Source organism: Lepisosteus oculatus, chromosome 9 (genome assembly GCF_040954835.1).
Source record: "Lepisosteus oculatus isolate fLepOcu1 chromosome 9, fLepOcu1.hap2, whole genome shotgun sequence".
Taxonomy (NCBI): Eukaryota; Metazoa; Chordata; class Actinopteri; order Semionotiformes; family Lepisosteidae; genus Lepisosteus; species Lepisosteus oculatus.
The window spans coordinates 32,729,204-32,753,522 of record NC_090704.1 but is presented as its reverse complement, the minus strand read 5'-3'; the positions used below and the strand labels follow the sequence as shown (position 1 = coordinate 32,753,522).

Genomic DNA, 24,319 nt, shown 5'->3' with positions numbered 1-24,319 from the left:
ACTTAGAATATAAATTTGTTTCTTTTATTTTTGCTAGGTTACCAGTACATGGCTGCGCAGAAGGGAATGTATTAACTACACAGATCCTTGCACAGGACACAACCTAATTTTAAAGAATTTAAAAAAAATGATGTTTCTGAATCATACAATACATAGAAACTTAGAAGATACAGATTTTGTTTTCCTGTTAGGGGCTTTCACAACAGACTGCTCTAATCTTCGTGATTTTAATAACAGCATAATAGACACCCCATTACATTAAAGCTACTCGTGATCACATTGTCAAAATCTGTAACTCCAAAGCTGTTGACTACACAGCTGCAGCACTGAGACAGCAGGACCTGTAACCTGGTGTCAAGAAATATCCATGGAGACCTGACCACCTGCCTTGTCCCTGATCGCTCCATTGTTCGTAGTCTTGCCTGGACCTGTGTGATATGCCAGGAAGCATGAGATCAGTTCATTAAGGCTTTGGTTTAACAGAGTCAGGATTTGACCCCTGGACTCCTAAAGATGAAACCGACTCAGCAAATACAATAAATGAACTCATTCATCACATTTTGCTTGGCAAGACAGCATGCAGCAACTAATGGCAATCAATAATTACAAATTAATCATCAAAAACTTTGGTCTTGTAGATGCATCCCCCAACAGTGTATCTGAGTCCTTGGACATACAGAAATTCATTAATAAACTGAAGACCTCACAAGCAATAACAAGTAAAGGGGGATTTAGTCTGCACTGTGTAATGAGCTGATCATGATGGTGAGTCCTCAATCTGGTGGGCTGAGGAATCCCAGGGCTGGAGATGCTCAACTGATCAGGTAATCCTCAGTTTGGATAACAACAGCGATCTCTATGGTTTACTGGCAGTGCTGCAAGTGTGAGTAAGAGAAGCTGACTCTGATAGTGTACTCCCTATATAAGACCTGAAGAGGTACATTTAACTCATGTGCTGGTGAATGGTTCATAGCAGTAAGCTGAGTTGAAACACAGCAAATTGAGGGAGAGCTATAAAAAAAGCAAACTATGGGTGCCTTGCAAAAGTATTCAGACCCTTCCCTATTGTATCCTATTTTATTATATCAATTTCATTTTCTAGCTTCTTCATCAAGTACAGGGTTGCAGGGGAGCCAGAGCCTATTCCGGCAAGCAATGGGCACAAGGCAGCATACACCCTGAAAGAAATGCCAGGCCATCATAGGACACACACACACAGACAAACGCAGATGTGCACACACTCACACCAGGGCCAAGTATGCAAGAAGCCAACAGCCTACCAGTACTGTATGTTTTTGGACTGCGAGAGGAAACTGGAGAAACCCCATGCGAACGTGGGGAGAACATGCAAACTCCACACAGTTCAAACGCAGGTCTGGAATGAAAGCCAGGGCCCAGCGCTGCAAGGCAGCAATGCTAAGCACTGCACCACCCTATGGTGACCCTATGGTGTCCCATTCAGTGAAAATACAAAATGATGCACACATTTTTTAAAATTAATTATTGAATTGAATCCTCAAACTGAAGACTTCAAAGTGTAAGATAAAATACAATAAATGCCAGCCAAAACTACAGAGAAAACTTTGAAATATGTTGAAGTATTCAGAACTGTGATTTCAACATTTGGTGGCTTTGGCAGCGATTACAGCCATGATTCATTTTGGGTAAATCTCTACCAACTTCCATGCTGCTTGAGGATCATTCATAGACAGCAGTTTTCAAGTCTCTCCATAGATCCTAAATAGGATTCAAGTAAGGAATGTGACTGGGCCATTCAAGGACATTCACCTTCTTATTTTTAAGATATTCCAGCATAGCTGTGTGCTTTGGATCAGTTTCCTGCTGAGATCTGAATTTCCATTACTGTTTTTGGTTTAAAGCAGGTTTTTTCTAAGATTTGCCAGTACATTGATCCATTTATGTTCTCTTCAGTCTTCATAAGCTTCCCAGTCCCTGTAGATACATAATGCTGCCACCGCCTTGCTTGAGAGCAGGAATGGTGTTGACTGAGTGATTTACTGTGTTGGGTTTGCATGAAATTTTGCATTTAGACCAAAAGGGACCAATTTTGTCTTATCTAACCAGAGAACTTTTTGCCACATGTCTGCATTATCACTTATAGTAGGTGCTTTGTTACATACCCCTTGAGGAATCTGAAATGTTTTTTTTACCGTTCCATACAAGTTCCCTTTGTGGAGTGACTGGGATATTGCTGATCTGTAGACATTTTCCATATCAGCCACTGGACTGTGGAATTCTTTCAAAGTTGCAGTTCGCCTCACTGTTGCATCCCTACTCAGTTTCCTCCGTGCTTGGCTGCTCAATTTGGAGAGTCATCTTGATCTAGGTAGTCTGGGTGCCTTTCAGTGCTTAATGATAAACCTCAATATGTTCAAAGAGAAATAAAGGGTCTTTGAAACATTTTTATATCCTTTCCCGATTTGTGTCTTTATACAGCTTATACATACCTTATATATACCTGAGCTATTTTTAAAGTTCCTTGGTCTTCATGGTTGAATCTTTGTTTGAAATTCACTACCTCACTGAGGGCCCTATCAAATATAAGTGTATTCAATCTATAATGACATGAATTATTGCTGCACGCAGGCAGAGGACACTCAACTGTGGAGCTTGTTAAGGTTATGTTTTGCATATAAACGTAGGTTGAGAACTGTGCAAGGGTCTGAATGCTTTAGCAGGGCTCTGAATCTCAAGCATTTTCATCTCACTGTATCTTGAAATACACTTCAAGACAACTGCATGTGTAAATGAAATTTGGATTAAACATTGTAATAGTTGTGTGCTCAAATATTATAGAAGGCTTATAGGTATATCTGAAATGAAGTACCATATGAAAAAACAATAGCTTCAACAAGGCAACAGTAGTAGCAATTTGCTTGCCTCATTGCTTTGAAGGATTTTAATACAGAAATAAAAATATCTAGAAAAATGTTCTCAAGAGGCACTTTTATCCCAGGTCATGTACCTACAACAAGGGGATCCTTCTAAATAGCAAACGGAGAGACCTCTCAAACACTGGTGATGTATACCATCTCTGTGCTGTTCTGCTTGCAGGACGTGCGTCGCTCCATACCAGTGTATCTACAATCTGAAGAAAGTGGGTCAGAGCATTTCTCATGGTCTTTCGCCCTCCCTTCCTCCCGATCCAGCAGCCAAGCAGAGACCCAGAGGAACAGTCCAGCCGACACCACTGCAGCACTGGATGCGTAGAACACGTAGGTGTACTTCTGGGTCCTGTCCACCAGGTAGCCTATGAAAAGCAAACAGTGTATTTAGTCTGGAGTAAACAATGAGCTTGAAGATGCTATTTTTAAAAAAGACATGCTGGCACTATGTATAATGTTATACATACACTATGGTTTATATACAGTATATATAGTTGGGATATATAATGTTGGATTGGGGAAGCAATAAATCAAACAATGTAGGGATATATAATTATATGTAAAAGTTTAATATAAATCAAGGAATGCAATGCACTTGTAACATCTCACTTAAGTTACTAAGTCCAATTTTTGTTACTTAACCAAAACTATATTGCTGCTCTAGATTCAGTTAGAAAAGAGTGACAAAATTCATTCTAAAGCTTGAAGGAATGCCCCAATACAAAACATTACTTAAATCACTTAAGGATATCCAGAAAGGAAATGGTTATAAGCTCACATGAGTATTATCTAAATGAATGACTAAATTACGTTTTTACATTCATTCTTTATTTATTCATCCAATATCAAAAAATATGTTTACTTCTAGCAAGGAATGTATCCTGGAAGCTTAGAGGCAGAAGGCCAGCATGGGCAGTGCACCAGGACTACCTACTGACCCCAATTAAACTTGCCAGTATATTATTTCAGGGTGGGAGGAAATTGGGGTATCTTGAGAAACCCTACTCAAACACAGGAAGAACATGGAAAACCAATACAGAAGAAACCCGATTCCAAGACCAGATCTAGTACTCAAGAGCTGTGAGGTAGCAACACTAATTGTCACACCATCATGCCACTCAATTCCTACTTTACTAGAAAAATAATCTGACGGGTTTCTTATATATAAAAATGCCAGTATGAGTGATTACATTGGCCGCATTGTCATTTTCATTCCCACGGCTCCATGGTCTGACCAGCCATGCCTAACATGTTCCTTAAACCTCCAAGTTTCTTTATGTACTGTATATATAAGAAGGCACAGACTGTACGTTCTGTATTTGTGAAGGGGAGAAAATGCTTTTGAGATGCCCTTTATAGTTACGTTTCCTCGTCAAAACTGATACTGTTGAATAAAAAATGAAATGTTGCTCATGAGAGAGCATATCAGCTTTAGGACTGAAAACGTCAAATACATCTTTTTTTGAGAGGAGCTCTTCTAAATTACTCTGTGGCTTTTATGATTATCTTCAGAGAGTCGTTAGGATAGTTTTAACATTCTAGTTTTATTGAGATGCCTTAAAATACTGACACTGCACGAAACTTAGTCTTCAAAGTGATAATTAGGACCTGCAGTGCTGTCCTGCACTACACATTAAACCTATTTTTATGTCCAAGCCAAATCATAATTAAACACAATGAAAACACATGAGACATCAATCAATTCTTGTAAATGGGCATAAGATTGCCTTCATTAGGATGCAAATGATTGGGTGCAAACTCAAGTTTAATCTCTACTTCTAAAATATCACCATGTCATTATGTTTTGGCAAAAAGATTTTTTACCTCACTAGGGGTAATAAGATTGTTCAGAATTTCAAATACTGCTAAATGTCTAAATACAGTATATGTATATAGATACAGAATAATTGATAACAAACTAATGAAATTCCTTATTTTTTATTTCACTTCTTCATTCTATTGTTATGCTTTTGGCATTCATCACACGTTAGAACAGTTTAAAAATATTAATTAAATTAAACTGCAGTAAATAACAGGATTTCAGAAATATTAAAGAGACTGTGACTAAAGGTGCTGAAAAACAGCCCGGTTTCGGACTCCTGGTGTTACCTGCCAGGGGTGGCCCAATGAGGAGGGTCACACTTTCCATGATGGTGAGAAGTCCTAGGGCACTGGGGAAGCGCCTCATCTCCACTATATCCATCAGCACAGTGAAAAGAATGGATCCGATGATGCTCATGGACAGGCCATACACTACGCAGTAGGCCACCAGCACTAAGAAGTCAGCTGAAATGCAGCAGATGCAGTTGCTCAGACCGTTGACCACTACTGCTGCAGTGAATATGTAGATGTGTTTTCCAGAGAAGTAGCTCAGGCCAAAGATGAGGCCAGCCAGAGGGCGCATGAAAATGTTGATGAAGCCCAGGATCGCCAGCAGGAGGGCAGCCTTGCTCTGCTCCATTCCCTCGCTGGTGGCATAAGGAACCACATAGATGAGAGGAACAATGAAGCCCAGCATCATCCAGGTGATGCCGATGGTGTATGTTTGGTAGCGCTTGTTGGCACAGAAGAGGTCAAAGGCCATGTGTTTCTGCAAAGCAGATAGGAAGACCTTGAATTTCCTGTTTAAAATCTGGTTTAGATCCATTTTTTTTTCACTCGTGTCCTTTTGCCCAGGCATGTCCCTTGGCGATTGGTCCAGTCTTCTGCCCTTCTGCTCCTGTCTGGGGCTGACCGGCCTCATCACAGCCCCACACACACAGCAGTTCAGCAAGACTCCTCCCAGAATGAGGAAGCTACCCCGCCAGCCCATGTGGCTCAGGAGGACCTGTACAAACAGAGGCCATACAGACAGGCCAATGGCAGTGCCAGTGGAGGACATGGCGTTGGCAAAAGCTCTCCGCCGTACAAAGTAGTGGCCCAGGATAGTGACAGCTGGCTGAAAGCTGAGACAGAAGCCCATACCTGAAACAACAAGAGATGGATATGTGTAAACACTTAAAACAGATCTTTCCGATTCTTCTGTCTGCATTTAACATCCAAAGACATCTGAAATGTGTGTTTTATCAATCACTTAACTTAACCTATGAAGATTTGTGGCAAAAAAACCTTCTTATTCGAGGTTCTGATTTGACTCATTACTATCCTGTACTCCTGTACAGAACATTTGTAATACTTTTGTAGTTCAATCCAAAGTGAATATAAAGCTGAAACAACCAATGAACCAATCGACCAACCAATCAATCATCTATATTTGCTCTAGTGCCATTTGCAACATTTTCTCACAGAGCACTTTACAGAATTATACAGCAGTTGACAATAGTGTACAGCAACAGTTGACCAGATGGTACAAAGGAGAGGAAAATGAAAACCTCTGTTGGTACCAGGCCCATTTGTTGTTGCTCACCCCAGACCTCTAGACCATGGGTATGTAGTATGTTACTTGTGATAGATTACGGACAATTGTAAATTATGGACAATGTATTATGTATTTACTGTACATCACCCACATAAGTGTTTCTACAGGTTCACCTTCTTCAGCGATATGGATTGTGTTAATTGTGCACTTGAATAATTTTGGCATGCAAATTAGCAAACTATTTGCAAGAATTAATCTGTAATAACCTTCATTAAATATTTCAAGCAGATAGCAGCATCAGCATGTGTAGGCTGATAAGGAACAAGTAAAGGTTTATTCCATGCTGAAAATAGAGGAAAGGAAACTTTGTGTTCAGCATGGAATAAACCTTTACTTGTTCATTAAATATTGTCTAATTAAAATTAATTATTACAACAGTATGTACTGTATATCTTTATCAAACCATGTTACAAGCATTAGAAAAACAATACATTGTCAAATCCTATCATTAAAACAGAAGAGACTTAGTGATGGCTTTCTGTGTGACAAATTGCCAATTGTAAAAGCTGTGTTGGATTCACAGCCTGCATTCTGGGCACTCCTGAATTGTAAAACGGGTCCAACTAAATTGTTTGCACTGTAAAGTTGTTTTTCCAAGGTAGCATCACTATTATCTAGTCAAATACCTTTGGTTATCTGGACTGTTGATTTCTACACAAATAACTTATTAATTTGTACGAGTGATTAAAAGACTATAGTTGTCAAGGCTATACATAATGCAGGCTATATGAGGAAGCACATTAGGAAATCTTATTGCTATCAAGTACTTGAAGTACTTGATAAGATATTAACCTACACAAGGTTTAAATTACACATACTATATATTGAAGAGATTCATGAATCATTTGTTGTTAAAGAACATTAAAATACAAGACTGGGAACATACATTCAGGTTTGTTATTAAATAAATAAATTCCTGCAGTTGTGTAGCTCATTTCACTCCAAAGTATTACACCTAAGGGGAACCACTTCAATCTGTACATCTCTGTTGTGTGTACCTGCCTAACACACACTCATTCTGCACCAGCCCCACTACAAAGGTCAGGTGGAAAAGTGAGAAATTGCGTCATTAATTGAATCAAGAGGGTAATTTAGGAAGGGCAGATAATGCAAGGTCAAAGTGAAATTTCGTCAACATGTTGAACATCACACTCCCACCCTTATGAATGGTGGATGAAACAATTTATGACAAAGCAGTCATGATCTTGATTTAATGCAGTCGTATTCACTCATAGTCCTGTAGGGACTCTGTGTTTTCTGTTTTTCATTCTACCTTAGACTCTTCTTGATTTGAAACAAATTTCACTTAACTCATTTGGTTTATTTTACTATTCTTTTCAGGTTTTCACTAATTTGTCCTATGAGTGAAGAGTTTTGTGTAATGCCAAGCTCTTTGGAATAAAACTGCATAGCCAAGTACTGCAGCTGAAATTCTGGAAGCAGAATGCTAGCTGCAGTTCATTGGCCAAACCACACAAGATACAACTCTATGTTCGTGGCTGTGCAGAAAATTGTCATACTGAAAGAAGAAGAGAGAGGGGCAACAGGAATGTATGTGCAGCCTTCAAAATTAAAATGCATGTAACATTTTTTTGCTGTGTACATTTCTTTGCAAACGATTATAATATTATTATGTATTTAATAACTTTAAAGTCTAAATACAGCTTGGATGACATCTTTGTCCACTGAGAAATATTTAGATATTGTGTGTATAAATTTAAAATGGCAGCTGATTTGTTTATAAGTTGTTAAATGATGCCTTATGTGCAGATGGACAAAAATTTGATTTACGATAAACATTCCATATAGCAGTTCATATAGCTTTCTGCCTCTGAAAGCTTATTGCTAATGGCATTCAATGATTTTAATGCAATTATTTTAGTTTCTTAATATTCTTAATGTTCTTCTTGTCATATTTGTTTAACATCAACCTTGTATACATCTTTTTATTAAGGATGTAAACTGTCTATTTCATAGTACAGCTCTGGATTGAACCAGGCAGCTGCTGAAACTGAAGACATGCGGTCTTCTTAATGTATATTTAAGAAAGTGCCAAACAGTTTGAAGACTATTTGGCCTGTTGACGTCCTTTCCTACAATCAAGGAGGTGTACAGCAGGGTCAACATTCCTATGCCTGCGTCAGCTGCCTGTTAGAGGCCCTTCAGTGTTACTGGAATCTTACTGAGTCCAAGGAGAGCAAGGCAGGATACTTTTAAAAACCAGCTGCTACTGAAGTTGAACAAGCAGGTTCAAAAGTAACTGTAATAAAAATGATGCATGCTTCAGTGTGTGAAAAACAAAGACGTCAAAGATGTAATTTGACTCATTGTTTATTATAGTTTACTCTGGCTCAAATGTGAAGGTTGCATTTAGTGTTTCAGATGACTAATGGGAATTTACTAGCAATTTCAAAGCAGGATTTATTGTTTTTAACTTTTGATTTAATTGATTCATTTATTTTGATTAATTAGTTTATTTATGGATAAATACTGTGGCTATCATTTAAATTCTTGATTTGAGATTCAAATGTAAGCATAGTTGTTTGTAATATAATAATTCCACTGACAAAAGTAACTGAAAAGTTAAGCTCAGGGTAACAGAAGATTTCCATGGGTTGAGGTTTGTCTTCTGATACTGGAGTACTGTTAACAGATGGTACAGATTGTACTTTCACTCACGGAGTTTATAAGATGGAAACGTTTACTTAATTGCATATTTTTTAAAGTAAACGTTCTTTAACTCACATTTACATGAAGTACTTGCATAACCATATCAATACCAGGTTACAAAAGTAGTATGGTTTTAACGGGTCAGGGCTGGTTTCTATAGTGTTAAGTGGACAAGTGGACACTCCCCCCCACAATGGGACACCAGTCCATCACAGGGATTTCAATCCAATAATGTTGGTTCCCACTTTTACAGCAGATAGACAAGATCCAGTACAGTAAAGTAGGTTAGAAAAAGCAGTGGGGACTTTAACCCACAACCTGTCAGTTATGAGTTCCAAGGCTAACCCACTATCCTACACCTCCCCCTGTTTAACACAACTAAATAGTAAAATCTGGAGTTCCTTGAGGAGATGTGCCCCTGAGACAGCCTGCCTACTAACCTGTGATGATCCCAGCTGTGATGTAGAGCTGGCCAATGGACTGTGTGAAGCAGCTGGCCGCCATGCCAAAGCCACTCAGAATCCCACCAATCATAACCGTCACACGACATCCATAGTGCTCAACCAGAACACTACAGAGTGGACCTGGAAATAGACAAAATACAACATGAAGATACATGGTGAAAATATACCATGAAGACAATGCACTCATGAAGAGCAAAAACCACATCACCCTCATTTTTCAAGTTTTTCAGATGGTAATGGTACTAGCCACAGGTACTTTTACAAGGTTACAAAGTTATATAATGGACAATCTTGTTTGAAATCATTCACTTTAATATGTTTGGCCAGAAACAGAAGATGTCTGAAGAAAAAGCAAGTGGTTGCTGTAGATACTGTTAACAGATAAGTAGGTGGCACTCTTCCTTTGGACCACACTTTGCAAACTTAGGCCCTCAGTATAGTGACCAGGGAAACTGGGTAGTAGGCATTGCCATCCTACAGCATTAAACCAAGGTCAAATCAACTGAGTTGTTTAAGGTCCCATGGTACTGTTGGTAAGAATAAGGATGTTAATCCTTCTGTCCTGGTTAAATTCTACTCTGGGCTTACACTTCTTCCAAGTGGATGCATCTCAGTTTCACCTTCCTTTTTACAGTATACACTGATTTAACATACTGTGTAAAGAGTATTTCTGAACACTGGGCCAGCAGGGGGCGCTCACCCTGCGGTCCATGTGGGTCCTTATGCCCCAGTATAGTGACGGGGACACTATACTGTAAACAGGCGCCGTCCTTCGGATGAGACGTAAAACCGAGGTCCTGACTCTCTGTGGTCATTAAAAATCCCAGGACATTTCTCTAAAAGAGAAGGCGTGTTACCCCGGCGTCCTGGCCAAATTTCCCATTGTCCCTTACCAATAATCGCCTCCTAATAATCCCCCTCTATGAATTGGCGTCATTACTCTGCTCTCCTCCCCACTGATAGCTGATGTGTGGTGAGCGTTTTGGCGCACAATGGCTGCCGTCGCATCATCCAGGTGGATGCTGCACATTGGTGGTGGTGGAGGGGAGTCCCCATTACCTGTAAAGCGCTTTGAGTGGAGGGGCCAGAAAAGCGCTATATAAGTGTAAGCAATTATTATTATTATTATTATTAACATTTTCAGTTTTTAAAAACACAAGCTGGCACAACAGTGACAGAGGGAGACAGATTCTGGTAGAATCATGCCACGCAGAGATTAACAAAGTTACCAGTCACATAGTCTAACAAACGTCAATATCCTAGAGCTGAACTAAAGCCAAACAGAGCACAGTTGAGGAGCAGACGTTTGCTTGTGATTGGCTGGGTTCAATAAAAACACGCAAGAAAAAACAGATCACAGTTTGACTGGCTTAACACCAGCCCCACTATCAAGATAGATGTCTGGTAGCCTTCTCATTTAATCTCTTCTAAAATACCCATCCATGAATAACATTACGTTTGTATATCCTTTCAGTAAGAACACACAATTTTTCCATGTCTCCTACATCAATTAAGAGTTTCTCAAAACATGACAAACAATCTACTGATCCAGAAAGAACTGAAGAACAAAGCAACATAAACATTAGGCTTTGTAATGAATTCTGAACCCCTGTCATTTTCTCAGCCAGTTCCCCTCTAACTTTTCTTTACAACAAACGTTTCATCACATTTAAGGATTATGGAAATATCCACATCACCTTCCTAATGACAACTGTGAGGCGATGTGAGTGGTGCTGTTTAAAGTCCCTGAACAATGAAAATTTCACTGCACAGTAAAATAAACAAAATGACACAGAGACACTCCCAGCTATTTCTTTTTTATGCCTTATCAAATTTAAAGGTGCAGCATTTACAAGCTGTGCAAACACTACACTTATGTTATCACTTCAGACTTCAAGTAAGAGTTACTGTGTAAAAGGACACATTGCACATACTGTAGTCAAGCACAGTCATCTCTTAAATGAGATTTTAATATTGCATCCTGTAATACACAATAAAGTTAAGCCTATCTTCTCCTTAAGGTGAACTACTTTATTTAGATTTACTTTCATTGGTGTCACACAGGAACTAGAATCTGCAGAAGACATGCTTAAGAAGTGTTAATTCTATTAAGTTTCTCAAACCCATCTTACACATCCTCTACTGTATATTGCCACATTGACTTCACCACTGCCACAGTGCTCAAAATGGCAACAGAAAGACTATTTTATAAAAATCTTGGAGACAGCACCTTTCAGCTACAAAGTGTTTTGATCATGGCTGGTACTGAATCAATGTGGATTTACACTTCATAGCCACATGATTGTGCAGCACAGTGATAAGCACTGCTGCCTTGCAGTGCTGGGGCTGCGCTGCTGTGTGCCCTGCAATAGACTGCCACCCTGTCCAATATGTGTCCCACCTTACGCCCACTGTTTCCTAGGATAGGCTCTTGGCCACCATGACCCTGAACTAAATAGGAATTCTCAATTGCACGCCAAACGACATTTCTCTAATCAGAATGACTACGCTACATTAGAGTTTCCCTGTTGCCAAGGCAAACTAAAACATCTGACACGGTGAGCCAAGTCTTCTGACGGAGAAAAGATAATCGTGTATCATGTTCCACCCAGAGTGGACGCCACAGTTTACAGTAGGGTCTGTTTCAACTTATCTAAATATATTGAGTAATCCTATTTCCTACCTACGTGGGAGGATAGCAAAGCAGAACAATATAGCCATGTTTTCTCAATATTCTGTATGAATAAATGTATAAATGGAAAAAAAACATAAGAGATAAACATAACAGACTGTTATTGACTCTAACCAAAGAGAGTCTAGCACTCCTAGCAAAATAGTAGAATAGATGTTATGAACTGGTTTTCTCACACATTCCAAAGATATACAGATGGGTTAATTGGTTTCTGGGAAAACGAGCCCTGATCTGTGTGTGCCTGCCCTGTCCCATACATAGTGTCTCTTGCCTTGAGCCTCTTGCTGGTCAGACTCTGGTTCCCCCGCGACCCTGGACTGGATAAAGCAGTTAGAACATGATGGATAGACCAGGTCCGCTTGCTGTGATCTCTGTTCATGACTAAAAAATGTCAGTTTTTTTCAGCCTATCGGTAGGATTCCTTTAAGCCTCTGTTTTTATTTTATTTTACTTCTCCATCGAAACAAAAGCATGAAATGTTTCATAGTTAAGGTTTATGGCATTTATTTTCTATCTGTACACCTTTAAATATTCTCTCTGCTCTAATAAGGAAAAAAAAATCAGTGGTGCCTGGGTTTTGATATGCATACAAATATTTTATGCTGACGCATCATGTCTCCAGATATCTTGTACAGCTTTTAGAAAAAAACAATATAAATTTTGGGTTATAGCATGTACACAGAATAATTAAAAGCTGGTTAAATGGCTTTACAATGAAGATTATTATCACTATGTCTATAGAACCTATTCACAATATCTCATTATAATAAAATAATTGTGACATGCTTGGTTTTGAAAGTGAAATTCAAGCCAGTTAGCCTGCTAATTAAAAAGTGTTTGAAGGAGCAAGAGAACCCTCCTTAGTCATTGATGAAATGAGGGCAAACCAAGTTCTTATTGGAAAACAACATCTTCACAAACTGACTGCAAATAATAATAATGCAAATAATTGCAATAATAGTAATAACTGCAAATAATAATTAAGGGAGCTGATAAAACAAGGTTTCCACATATTTCATGATGTCTTGCCTCAGAACAATAATAAAAAACACATCAAATCCAAAATCAACACAGGAAAAATGTCAAACTTGTAAGGTAAAAGACATCTTCTTGTATTTAGAATAAAAGGGAATAACTTCTAATTTCTGAAAGTAACAGGTACATTGAGTCACACAAAACAGTAATATTTACCATTTGTCAAAGTTGCTGTGGGCTTCCACCTCACTTGAGTACTTGACAGCAGCACACAAGAACAAGAACAATAGTGACAAGAAAACTCCATATTCTCCCAGCAGCTACGAGACTGAAGGGTAGAGTCAAACAAAGGTTTCCTGCATTATTGTCTTATCTGATCTGATTATATAAGGAACTGATACAAGTATTTAAAATCCTGAAAAGTGCTCACAAAGTCAACACAGAGGACTATATTAGGACCAACAGTGAAACAAGGACCGCATAATGAAAGTAAACTAAGAGATTGGAGAGGGTGCATTTAGGATGGAAATCAGGAATCACTTCTTCACACAAAGGGTCATAAGCTACTATAAACCACTAGCAATCACATGATCAAGGTGGGATACTCTCTTCTCATTTGTAACCTTCTTTAATTCTAAATTAAATTTACTTTACTGTCTTAATAGTCACTGGTTTTCTCAACCTTTTTCAGTTATGAGCCAAATACCATAAAGATCAAATAACAAGACTCCAAAAAATGTGACATATTGTGGTAACTAAAAATAAATACGTCTCTCCTCTTTATTACCAACCATCTCAAGTAAACAAAGAGACATGTAAGATCTACCAGTTTTTATTGTGGTCATAGTGCACACAGCTGTTGCCACCTTGTAGCAACCTGTGGCAGTTTCCAGGTAATCTCATTCACGAATGCAAGCTAACTCCTTGAAACTTACTGCAATGGATTTCTTGATTTTAAAACCAACCAGGATGTGAACAACAGAAAGGAAGAAAAACCCAGACACATTATTTCTAGAAATTGTAGGACCACATGATTACATTCAATGCAGCAATATTTCATAACATCATTAATTGTAAGTACATTGGAGGGCTCATGGCCCTTCTTCAAGTCCTTAGAAAGAGAAACCCAGTGACCTACATTCTCACTGACCACCTACCTCCTGCATGCAGCACGGCTGTCATTATGGAAGGCACCCATGAGGTCTCGCTGTTGGTGGCCTCAAACTCAGTCTGCAGGTCAGTGTAAAAGATCCCAATGCAGGAAGGGAAAGCGAGGGTCAATGCCAGAACCAGAATTGTGGCAACGAGCACCACCCAGCCCCAACCCCCATCTGGAGCAGCTGGCTGTCTCTCCACAACAGGGTCACTCTGTTCTCTTGCTGTGAAGATCTGACACTCTGACTCAGAACTGCACTCATTAGCTTTAGAAGTCCTGTCCGGCTGCAGGGCATGCGGGGTGGGTGTCCGACTGCGGATAGCTCCATTCTGACCCTCATCAGGTGAGCCAGCCCCTGCAGGGGCTAAGTGCTCTTCGGTCATTTCCGGGTCCTGTCTGTCCAGTGCTCCACTTTCCGTCAGTCCCCTGGTTTGTCTAAAGAAAAGGAGACATTACTGTTACAACAAACCTGCTTCTGAATCCACATGACAGACGCCTTAAATAAACAATGCTATCTACCGTTTCCTGAAAGCCATGTTCTATATGCATTTTCTGCACCAAGCAGCACAATCAAGATTATAATGGATAAAATGTTCTCATAAATACAGCTAAACACTTTATATTCCAGTGTATATTAATTTGTTCGTTGATGTTTTGATGTTTTAGATTGAGTATTTTTCTTCAACCCCATTACCACCACTTTACACTTAAGGGGGCTCAAATTTATCTTTGACTGTTTCTCCTGTGCCACAACAGACAGATTATGGGTTTAACCTTTTGTGAAAGAGCATACTTGATACTCTTAAGCAACATTAAATAGGTGCCAAAACCCTAATCAGTAAAATGCTTCAGTCACCTCAAATGGAAGCATCTGTAGATTGTCTGTCAGCAGTACCTTTACACATGGCTTGACAGAACCTATAAAAGAAAGAAAACAACCCACAAATCAAACAGCTGGTTTCCTGAACATTTAACTGCATGTTTACAAAACAATCATCTTGTTTACCAAACACAGTAAACAGAACCAGAGTCTTCTTTCACACAGAAACTGGTCTACAGCTTTTCCTTCTATAAATTTAGTTCTTAATGTAATAAACACCACATGAGAAGAAACAAAGGACGTTTTATAGAATTAATCCTACAGGATCGGTCAAACAGGTAGAAACATTTAGCAATTTAATGAGTCATTTGTTCTAAATTTAGTAATGCAAAGTATTATTACAGTACATTTATTTTATCGCCGACTAAATACCATGAATCTATTCACACCAACCCAATGCCGATTTCTAAACTTTTATATAGCAGTTTAGAAATCAGTTACAAATTAAACATGCTAACATTGTAATGAAGGTAGTCTTTTCAGTAACTACGAGCATCTGTTTTCTATTCAATCATAACTTATTTGAAATTGATGTATACAGTAGCTTTTAAAGACGTTGCTGATAAAGCACTGTTTGGGTTAAACTGTTATCTCACCGAATCCCCTCTGCCTTTTCAGCCTTCTTTATGACAATCTTTTTTCGCTCTTGTGCCACTAATACGGGGTTGGCATTGCGTCATCCTCCGGTGACTCAGCACCAATGAAGGACAGGCAGATCAGAGGAAGCGGGTCTCCGGCCATTCTGAAACCCTGCAGCTGTTGTCAGTTTTCACCTAAAGCGCTGCCTGCCTTCATCGCGGTATGAAGGATGGAAGTCTCTCTGAAACATGCTCCCAAGTAACCATGCCATCTTTAAAGAACCCTGCTTAGTGAACAGTTTGCATTCTTCTGAGTATAGCCGCACACGCCTTTGTAAATCAATCCCCTTATAACCGTTTTGCTAATTTCACCCGAGTTCCAATTTGTGCAACAGTGCAAGCTGCGTTTAATTTTGATAGATAATATGCATTGCTCTTACAAGTGTCAACACTCTTTCATCCGATTTATCACTCTTGGTTGGCAAAAAATAAAAAAATGTAACCCAAATTAATAGCATCTTAGAATGTACTAGAAATTCAACATAACTGGCTAATTAATGTTGTACAGTATGTTTTCTTTTATCCATCAATTTTCTGGTCCAGTTAGAGATCGTGCTAGTTTGTAAAACGTCACATCAACTTTTTACCTTCTGGTACGTATACTTGATAAAGACAGATCATATTCCAGCATGTGAACAGTCTCTTGTACTAGAAAAACACCTTTCAAAAGATGGAGGAAAACTAATTTTCGATTGACACTACAGGTTGATTTCGGCAGAACAAACGTAAAAGTTGATTTTACCCACGCACATTTTGAACCACGCGTACTCAATTCAAAGAATTAAAAATACCGTAGTCTTAATTTTCTCAACGTTTACATATTTTTTATTATAATTAAAAGAAGTGATATACAGTATAGTATTACGAAAATAGCAGGTGCCTTCACAATTAGTTCCGTTTTGTTAAAACAATCATACTGTATTTTGATTACAAGAAAAAGCAATACATTTAACCACATTTCTTTATGCTGTCTTTTCTGACTGCGAAAAAATAACCACTACTATACCATATTGAAATATGTCCCTCTTGAAAAGGGAACACATTGTACGAAAATCTAAAATTCAAAAAATAAACTTACCACAACTATCTGCAAATGTAAGTATAATGTAGTTTATTTTAATTGTATGAGATAATGACGAATTATGTTTCCCTTTTCTCACGAATCTTTCTCTTTTGTCTCCGGTTTCCGTGGAAACGATTTTACTGCACTGTACCTGTGGGCTGTCGCCAGTGGACGTGTAGCGAATTGTTTTAAACAATTTAGTTATAAACAAAACCCCCCCAACAATAATTAATTATACGGAAAAAATAACAGTAAAATACTGTGGACGTCAGTCTTACTCATTTTAAGCACCAGTACCTCTTGGTGTGTTATGCAACGCCTAGTACCATAGCTGACTGCGCGCACTCCGCTAATTCAAGGATAGACAGCTGTATTTGACAAACATCACATCGGTCAATTTTCACTTCAACAGAAAAAATCCACTCAGCATTCATTTTGAGAAAGTGGAATGGGACGCCTTTGTCTGACTTCTAGCAATGCTGTGAAAACTGACTATATGCCATCTATACTGTAGATCCACAGACTCCTCTGGCCCTTCGAAGTGTCTGCAGTGGTCCGAGTATCCTTATTGGAAGCTGAAGTTTTACTTATTCTTTACTTCCTTACTCTTTGGATGTGCTGTCTCATTTGGGAATCACTTTTGAGCTTGGACATCCATACAAGACGTTCTGTAGCTTGGCTCAAGTGGGCACCAATCCCTGCCTCATCTGATATCGCACCTGCATATAATCTGTGTGGAATGTTACATTTCGAAGGTTGTGCCTCCTCACTGTGGGCATCATTTTACAGCTTCAGGTTAAAAAAAAAAAGGAGACTGCCACAAAAGACAAATGCAGTCTACAATTCAAAACTCCTCCCCTGTCCATTCACTTGCCTGTGCATTAAAATTCAATAGGTTTAGATCACATGAATAGACTGGGCAGGTAACTCGGCAGTTTTATGGTGCAACACCTGAAGTCTCCTTCACATCACAAGCCAGTAGCCATAACACCCTGATTCAAACTGCTGTGGGTCAAGTTAGAGAAACGTGTCTCAGTCAGCAAAATAATACATAACACACAGCACAGAATTCCAGAAAGCACTGCCAACTCCCAGGTGCAGGCAGTCCCCGCTACAGTGTGTAACAGGGTTGTTTCAGCAACCTTCTCTTCCCCTTCAGAAACGCACTGAGTGAAAAAGCCTCAAGGTCTGAGCTGCAGGAAATGGTTTGGGGAAGGAGTCCAGCCAAACTAGGAAGCGTACAGTATATTAAGAACAAGTGTAATACAAACCTAAGCAAATATGTGCTGGTAAAAGCTATGGGACGCATAGGATGTAAGTAGAATATGGTAAGGGCACCAAAGCTTTATTCTGTTTTCAGTTTGTAACTAAACCTGGAAACACAGAGTACAAGGCTGGAATGATAGGGCCTAAGGGCACTGCAGGGGACACATACTGTACACAAGAACCATTCATAACGATCACTTCACCTTGCCAGGGGTCCTTGTAACGTGGGAGGGTTTTGGAGGAAAAATACAGAAAAACACAAGAATGTACAAACCCCAAGCAGAACGCATCCCCGTTCAGAATCAACCTCAGGACTCAAAAACTGTCAGGCAACAATACTTAGTGTCACACCACTGTGCCCCATGTTTTCAGTTCATTTGTGTCTAAAATGTTTAATAAATTAAAAGATAATTGTGAGCTGACTGGATATTCTGGATTTGCAGCCTAATAGACAAGAAGATTAACAACAATGCAGTTTCTCACAAGGTCTAGGAGTCACCAGGGTTGTCATCTGGCAGAATAATGCTTTATTAAACTGCTGTTTTAATGTGTTTCTGCTGAAATGGTTTAGAGCTGTTTATGGAACAAACAAAGCATAGCAATGTTTACTGGGCAGTACTGACAAAAGGAGGACCGTCCCACCCTGACTCTGAAGTCCTCAATGTGTTTAGCTATGCCAGTACAGCCCTTAGTTACTTTATTAGATTTATGATTTGCCAGGGGTTGATTTTGTGGGTCAGGTATCTGTCTTTGTGCAATCTGCTTATTCTCCCCGTGTTCATGTGGTTTTTCCTCAATTTTCTCAATATCCCAAAGGCACGTGGCTGGGTTTGACTGGCTACTCTTACTTGACCATTTCTATACCTCTCCACATGTGAATGACTACAAACAGTACCTGTCCAGGGGCAGAGCTGTTCTGTGCTTTTACTTTTGCTCTGAGCTTCTTTCTAGGGAATAGGAATATCTAACAATGCTAGCTCCAACTGTTCAAGATTAATGGCCGTCATTTCTATTTGTTTCAGAAAAAGGACAGCTTATGAAAGTTTTGAGAAAATGGCGTGGAAATATCTCCAGAAAGAATAGCATGGCGTTCTGCTATAGCTCTCTCCTTATAAAGGCTTACTGTGATATATTAATGGTAAATCCAAAGTTACATTCAGTAAACCAGTGGTAAAAATAGTCAAAGCAAAGCACATTGCGGTAGGATTTGACATGATATTAAATGGATTAACCTTGTTGACGGGTACAATAAAAAAAAGCAAAAACAGGCTGATAATTAAGAATCCTCCGTTTATTAGCTAGTTACGTCTTACAAAGTATCGCTGTGCACCCTTTTGACATTATAAGTGCCAGTGTACTTGAAGCGGATGTACGTGGCGCTCCTGAATTAAACCCCACTGCTTTAGCTGAAGCTCGTGCAGTGTGGTGGGATCTCTGGCACAACTTTGAAAATGCAGATCAGCAACAAACAAGAAATTGTTAATTTTGAGATTTATATAATGATTGATACATAATTATATAATATAATGCTACTATTTGGGAATACAAACGGCCAATACTACTCATGTAATTATTACGTGAATACGTATATTTAGAAAATAAATCATCCCTACAAATAGCCTTTTATTTAAGCTGATTAACAGGCTAACATTGCAACTATTCTTACTTTGCACTGCTTAGTTCTAGTCTCTGCTGAGTCCCATTTACAAAACACTGTGATGTATTTTGTATACTGTTTCACTATGACAGTATGTTTAAACAATATTTTAAAATCCGTTCTCTCAGAGCCCTTTTTTAATTTGAAAACTTAAAAAACTTAAAAGGTTTGAATGCAAGTATGGATGATGCATTCTTGCGAGCGAGTTCCAGTTTCAGTAACCAAATAAACGAAGTGAAATCACACTTGATTTTAAAATACATAAAAAGGGGTTTTAAGAGTCAGTCGACCTGTGCATAGTAAATGACAGCAGTCTCGCACTCAATAATAACTAATAACTAAAAAGACTAATAAGCCACCTCATTCTGCAATTACACTAAAAAAGTATACAGGAGAAAGTGCTTACCTTCATCTATCTGGGTAGGTTTGCAAACATCCATTAACACAACTCCGGCAAACAGAAACGCAGAAGCACTTAAGCAGTCTTACACAGTTCCTTAGGGGAGGAGACAGGATGTGAGCAAACAGACGTACTGTAGATTAACTAGGCTTGGTTTTGGAAACTTTTTTAAAAAATAGCAGTTAAATAGCACAAGTTGATAAAGTACCTTCACAAAAAGAGAAAGTGTGGGGTATATTTTAGTAACAACAAATTACGGCGCCCTCCACATTTATGTATACCCTCAGTGAAATAGGATCACAAACAAGATAGAACGATTTATAAATTGGATAACGTTTAATCTTAATCGAATTGCACAAGGCTGAAGCATATTTGTCATAACTAATTTAACAAACACAATGTTCACGTTTAGTTACACCTCCAAGTCTTCCTTGACATAAAACCTTACAAAATCAAATCAATTGATAACATTCCGCTATTTCGGATTATTACATTTTTAGAATTCACTGGACAGTGAATAATTTAGGAAGCCACTCCACATATTCAATTGTTTCGTAACCGCGAAAGCTCCACATCAAAACATGAATATGCTTTGAGTAGCAGAACAAAACCAGCCTTAGTAGGTTTGACGGAATAAAGTTGCAAGTCGGTCAAGAACAAAAGATGGAAATACGAATTTGCTGACCTGCAGATTCTAAGCATATAATAAAAATAATAAAAGTTGAAAAAATGCCAATAGATTATAACTATTGCACACAGATGGATTAAATGAATGTGAACCAGCTATAGTTCCACAGACCTTGATCCTGTTATAAATCCAAAACTGTTGTCAGACACTGGATCTCAGACCTGCTCTCACAAAGGTCTATTGTTTCAATGAACAATTTAAATTTAAACGAATTAAATAAAGTACCTTGCAGTACTAAGAGTCCTGTGGCACACTGCCATTTACAACTGTTTGTAGACCATTATTTTAATCAAACTAAGTCAAACTACAGACTGATTGTACCTCTGTTCTCTACTGTACAATTCACATAGAGCAACAGGTTCTGGACTTAGGACATCAGTTCAAACTGCAGCATTACAAACTTGCAGGCAGAATCCATCAGATATTATTTTTTTATCACTTTATTAGCCCTATACAATTTCTTGTATTAGGAATTTGTCTTTTCGGATACTCTCTCTCCATGAGACATAGACAGGGAGAGAGAAGCTTGGGGTCAGAGCTCAGGGTCAGCCATTGTACAGTGCCCCTGGAGCAGTTGGGGTTAAGGGCCTTGCTCAGGGGCCCAAAGGAGCAAGATTCCTCTGCTGGCTGTGGGATTTGAACCGGCAACATTCCAGCCACAGGCGCAGATCCTTAGCCACAGAGCCACCGCTCCGCCCCCCATCAAATATTATAAATTATTAATGTAGCCATAGCACTCTAAGGGCCAGAATTGGGCCATACCAAGTATGGCGACTTGAGATTCTGACCGAGGTCCTGAATACATGGTAATCAATGATGCCATGGCAGTGTTCTTAAATTTAGAGGTATTAGCTCCAGTGTTTTGGCTGAACTTTGCCTTGGACTTCAACCAAATGGCCTCTCTAAAGTTAAACTAATAAATAATCCTCAGAAGATAAAAAGACCTGTCAAGTGGATAGTTTACTTGTTAAGGTGACCTGTAAGCAAAGGTTAAAATAAAATAAAATATTGACAAAAAATAAGCACTTTGCACACAAAATTAGGTGTAAGTCATGGTTCCTTTTTTGGGGTGCCATCTGACACACCGTGAGCACGTAGTGTCTGGATTTATCCTGAGAGCAATGTGGTTCTTCCCGACAATGCTGCAAGGAATCACACATTCAGGAAGTTTTAGGGTTCTCTGCTCTGTGTCAGAACCACGATACCATGGCTGACTCAAGCCCTACCCCAGCGGTACGCAGTCGAGTGTGTAAACAGATTTCAACGTATCAAGTTATACTAAAACTGTATATTATACATCAATACAATGCACTGGTGCAACCACACATACAGTAGAATAGGTTGCATATTTCCAATTCTCATAATGTAATACAGATATGGAGGCTTTATACAGCAAGGTGCAGAGGGTGTGCTGAAAGAGCTCAATATACATACTGTAGTTTCTAGAAAGAAGAATCAGAAGTAAAACACAACTAGAAACCTAACCTAGGACAGGGGTGTGGAGGTGGTCTTGGAGGGTTGGGGTCTCTGCAGGTTTTCTTGGTCTCGCTAAGACAGCAGCATCTGATGAGCTGGGAGAAGCTGTTAAACAGTTCAGTTAAGAGAGTAACCAGATGGTCAGACTCATTGAAAGTTGAGTTGGAATGAAAAGCTGCAGATATACCATCTCTCCAGGATTAAGACTAGACACCTGGACCCTGAACTAAGAGAATAAACTAACATTCAACTTGCATTCAACCAGAGACTGACAAATTCTAAGCTGAATGAAGAAATATTTTTTTAAAGGCATGGATCCTGAAAAAAACCTTAGCATAAATGATTCTTTTATCACTGACAGATCTGTGGCTTATTTCTTGCTGTCTACTTTTCTGAGTAGAAATACTTCAAAATGAATCAGCAAATGTAATCTTCTGGATCTTCTGATGACCAAATGACCCCTACGATAACTTTTCTTCAGAATAATATATTGGTACAACAGTACTTACCATTCATTACAAAATCATCCAAGGACGTGTTCTAATTTTGATAGTCAAACCTGCCAATCAATTCTGTACTCACAGGACCGGACACAAAAGTTCACCCTGTACTGACTGAGCTCTTTATACTTCAGAGCCTGAGTTTTATCACATCTCAAACTCCAGTATTTTTAAGACTCAGCCTTTCTTAGTGGCCAGTTGAAACACACTACTTGCCTTATTCTAAGCTATTGATTATGACAGTTTATCTCAGATATACAAAATGGTGACCTCTATGGTACAGTAGGTTTGCTATTTTCTGGGAAACCTCCAGGTCTAAAGCTCAATGTTAATTAATTTCACAGTCAATCATACTGACACTCTAGATCTGGAAATACAGGAAAATAGGAGTATGAATACATCTTTCTTCCAGTAGACACCGCAGTGCTTCCAATAATACTTTATACTACAAAAAACTGCATTTCCCCAGGTGCCGAATGAAAAAAAAACTGTTAAAAGTCTTACAAATACTTGTATTGATTAGGGCTCTTTAGTAGAAATTAGATTATTTAAGGGACATTAAAAACTGATGTGAGCTCATCATATATCCCCTAATAGGGTGTGTTATGTACATTTTATCAATTGCTTTATTGAAACTGGAGGCAGGATGTTTTTCCTAAACTTTTCTAACTTCTATTACCACTAACATCTCATTTGTTCTGGAAAATAATTTATATACCATACCCGGACATTTTTCTTTTGTTAACAGAAAACAGAACAAATGGTTAGCACAGCATCACATTTTTAATAAAAAATCTTGACTTTTTTTTAAATCAGTACATGTAACATATTACAAAAAAGAAAACATTGTGTCAGTAGACAAATTGAAAATAAAAATTAAAAACATAAAATCAGTTCCAGAATTTACAGAGAAATCTCCAGACAAAATCTACTCCTTTGACATAACACTGGGAATAAATAAATAACACACTCAAACATTTTTAAACCATGTTAGAGTTTTAGCATTTTTTTTATAGAAAAAGAACTAAAAGCATGCAGGTGTTCTCCTTGCAAAGCTAGACAGGGGTGCACTGAGACCAACTTATCCGAGTTCAAGGATCGTCTGAATTTCAGAGCTGTGCCACAAGGCAACACAGAGGGCAAAAGTAGTGACTGTGCCCAAGTGCAAGTGTTAAGATCTCAGATTTATAAAATCTAACAGTTAAGGGAGCACACAGAACTGAGAAATAATGTATTCGGAGGCTGAGATGCTTTAAATTGACTGAATAGGCATTTTCAGGACTTCTAGCACAGTGGAAAAAATAAACCAGTCAAATGTAACTATTTAGAAATATTCTGCTGAGGAATTATTTAGTTCAATGTATGGGGTGTAATAAATGCAATGTTTTGCAGTGTGCTGCTAGTCTGTATTAGGGTTTTCCTGTCATGAAGTCATAGATGAGCCCCATCAGGAGAGTGAAGTAATCAAGA

General features: G+C 38.7%; 1 protein-coding gene across 4 annotated transcripts; it reads right to left on the bottom strand.

Annotated features, from left to right (window-relative positions):
• Window positions 1–2,889: 2,889 nt before the first annotated feature.
• On the bottom strand, window positions 2,890–20,275 carry slc16a5a (solute carrier family 16 member 5a). Of its 4 annotated transcripts, none has more exons than XM_015356099.2 (6): window positions 20,192–20,275; window positions 15,138–15,199; window positions 14,283–14,716; window positions 9,435–9,578; window positions 5,016–5,870; window positions 2,890–3,271 (listed from the first exon to the last, which is right to left on the bottom strand). In XM_015356099.2, exons 3-6 carry the CDS (start codon window positions 14,662–14,664, stop codon window positions 3,030–3,032), a joined length of 1,623 nt encoding a protein of 540 aa, XP_015211585.1. In that variant the 5' UTR covers window positions 14,665–14,716; window positions 15,138–15,199; window positions 20,192–20,275; the 3' UTR covers window positions 2,890–3,029. The 4 variants fall into 4 exon arrangements, with proteins under 4 accessions (XP_015211585.1, XP_015211586.1, XP_015211584.1 ...); XM_015356100.2 differs by lacking the exon at window positions 20,192–20,275 and adding an exon at window positions 16,878–16,958; XM_015356098.2 differs by lacking the exon at window positions 20,192–20,275 and adding an exon at window positions 15,758–15,979.
• Window positions 20,276–24,319: the final 4,044 nt, after the last annotated feature.

What these genes read in the sequence shown, in the direction of transcription:
- slc16a5a (XM_015356099.2), bottom strand. Translation starts at nt 14,664, where the DNA reads ATGACCGAAGAGCACTTAGCCCCTGCAGGGGCTGGCTCACCTGATGAG. An exon ending in AGCCGTGCTGCATGCAGGAG is followed by an intron (nt 9,579 to 14,282) that starts GTAGGTGGTCAG and finishes GTCTATTTCCAG; the next exon opens with GTCCACTCTGTAGTGTTCTG. An exon ending in CATTGGGCCACCCCTGGCAG is followed by an intron (nt 3,272 to 5,015) that starts GTAACACCAGGA and finishes TGCTTTTCATAG; the next exon opens with GCTACCTGGTGGACAGGACC.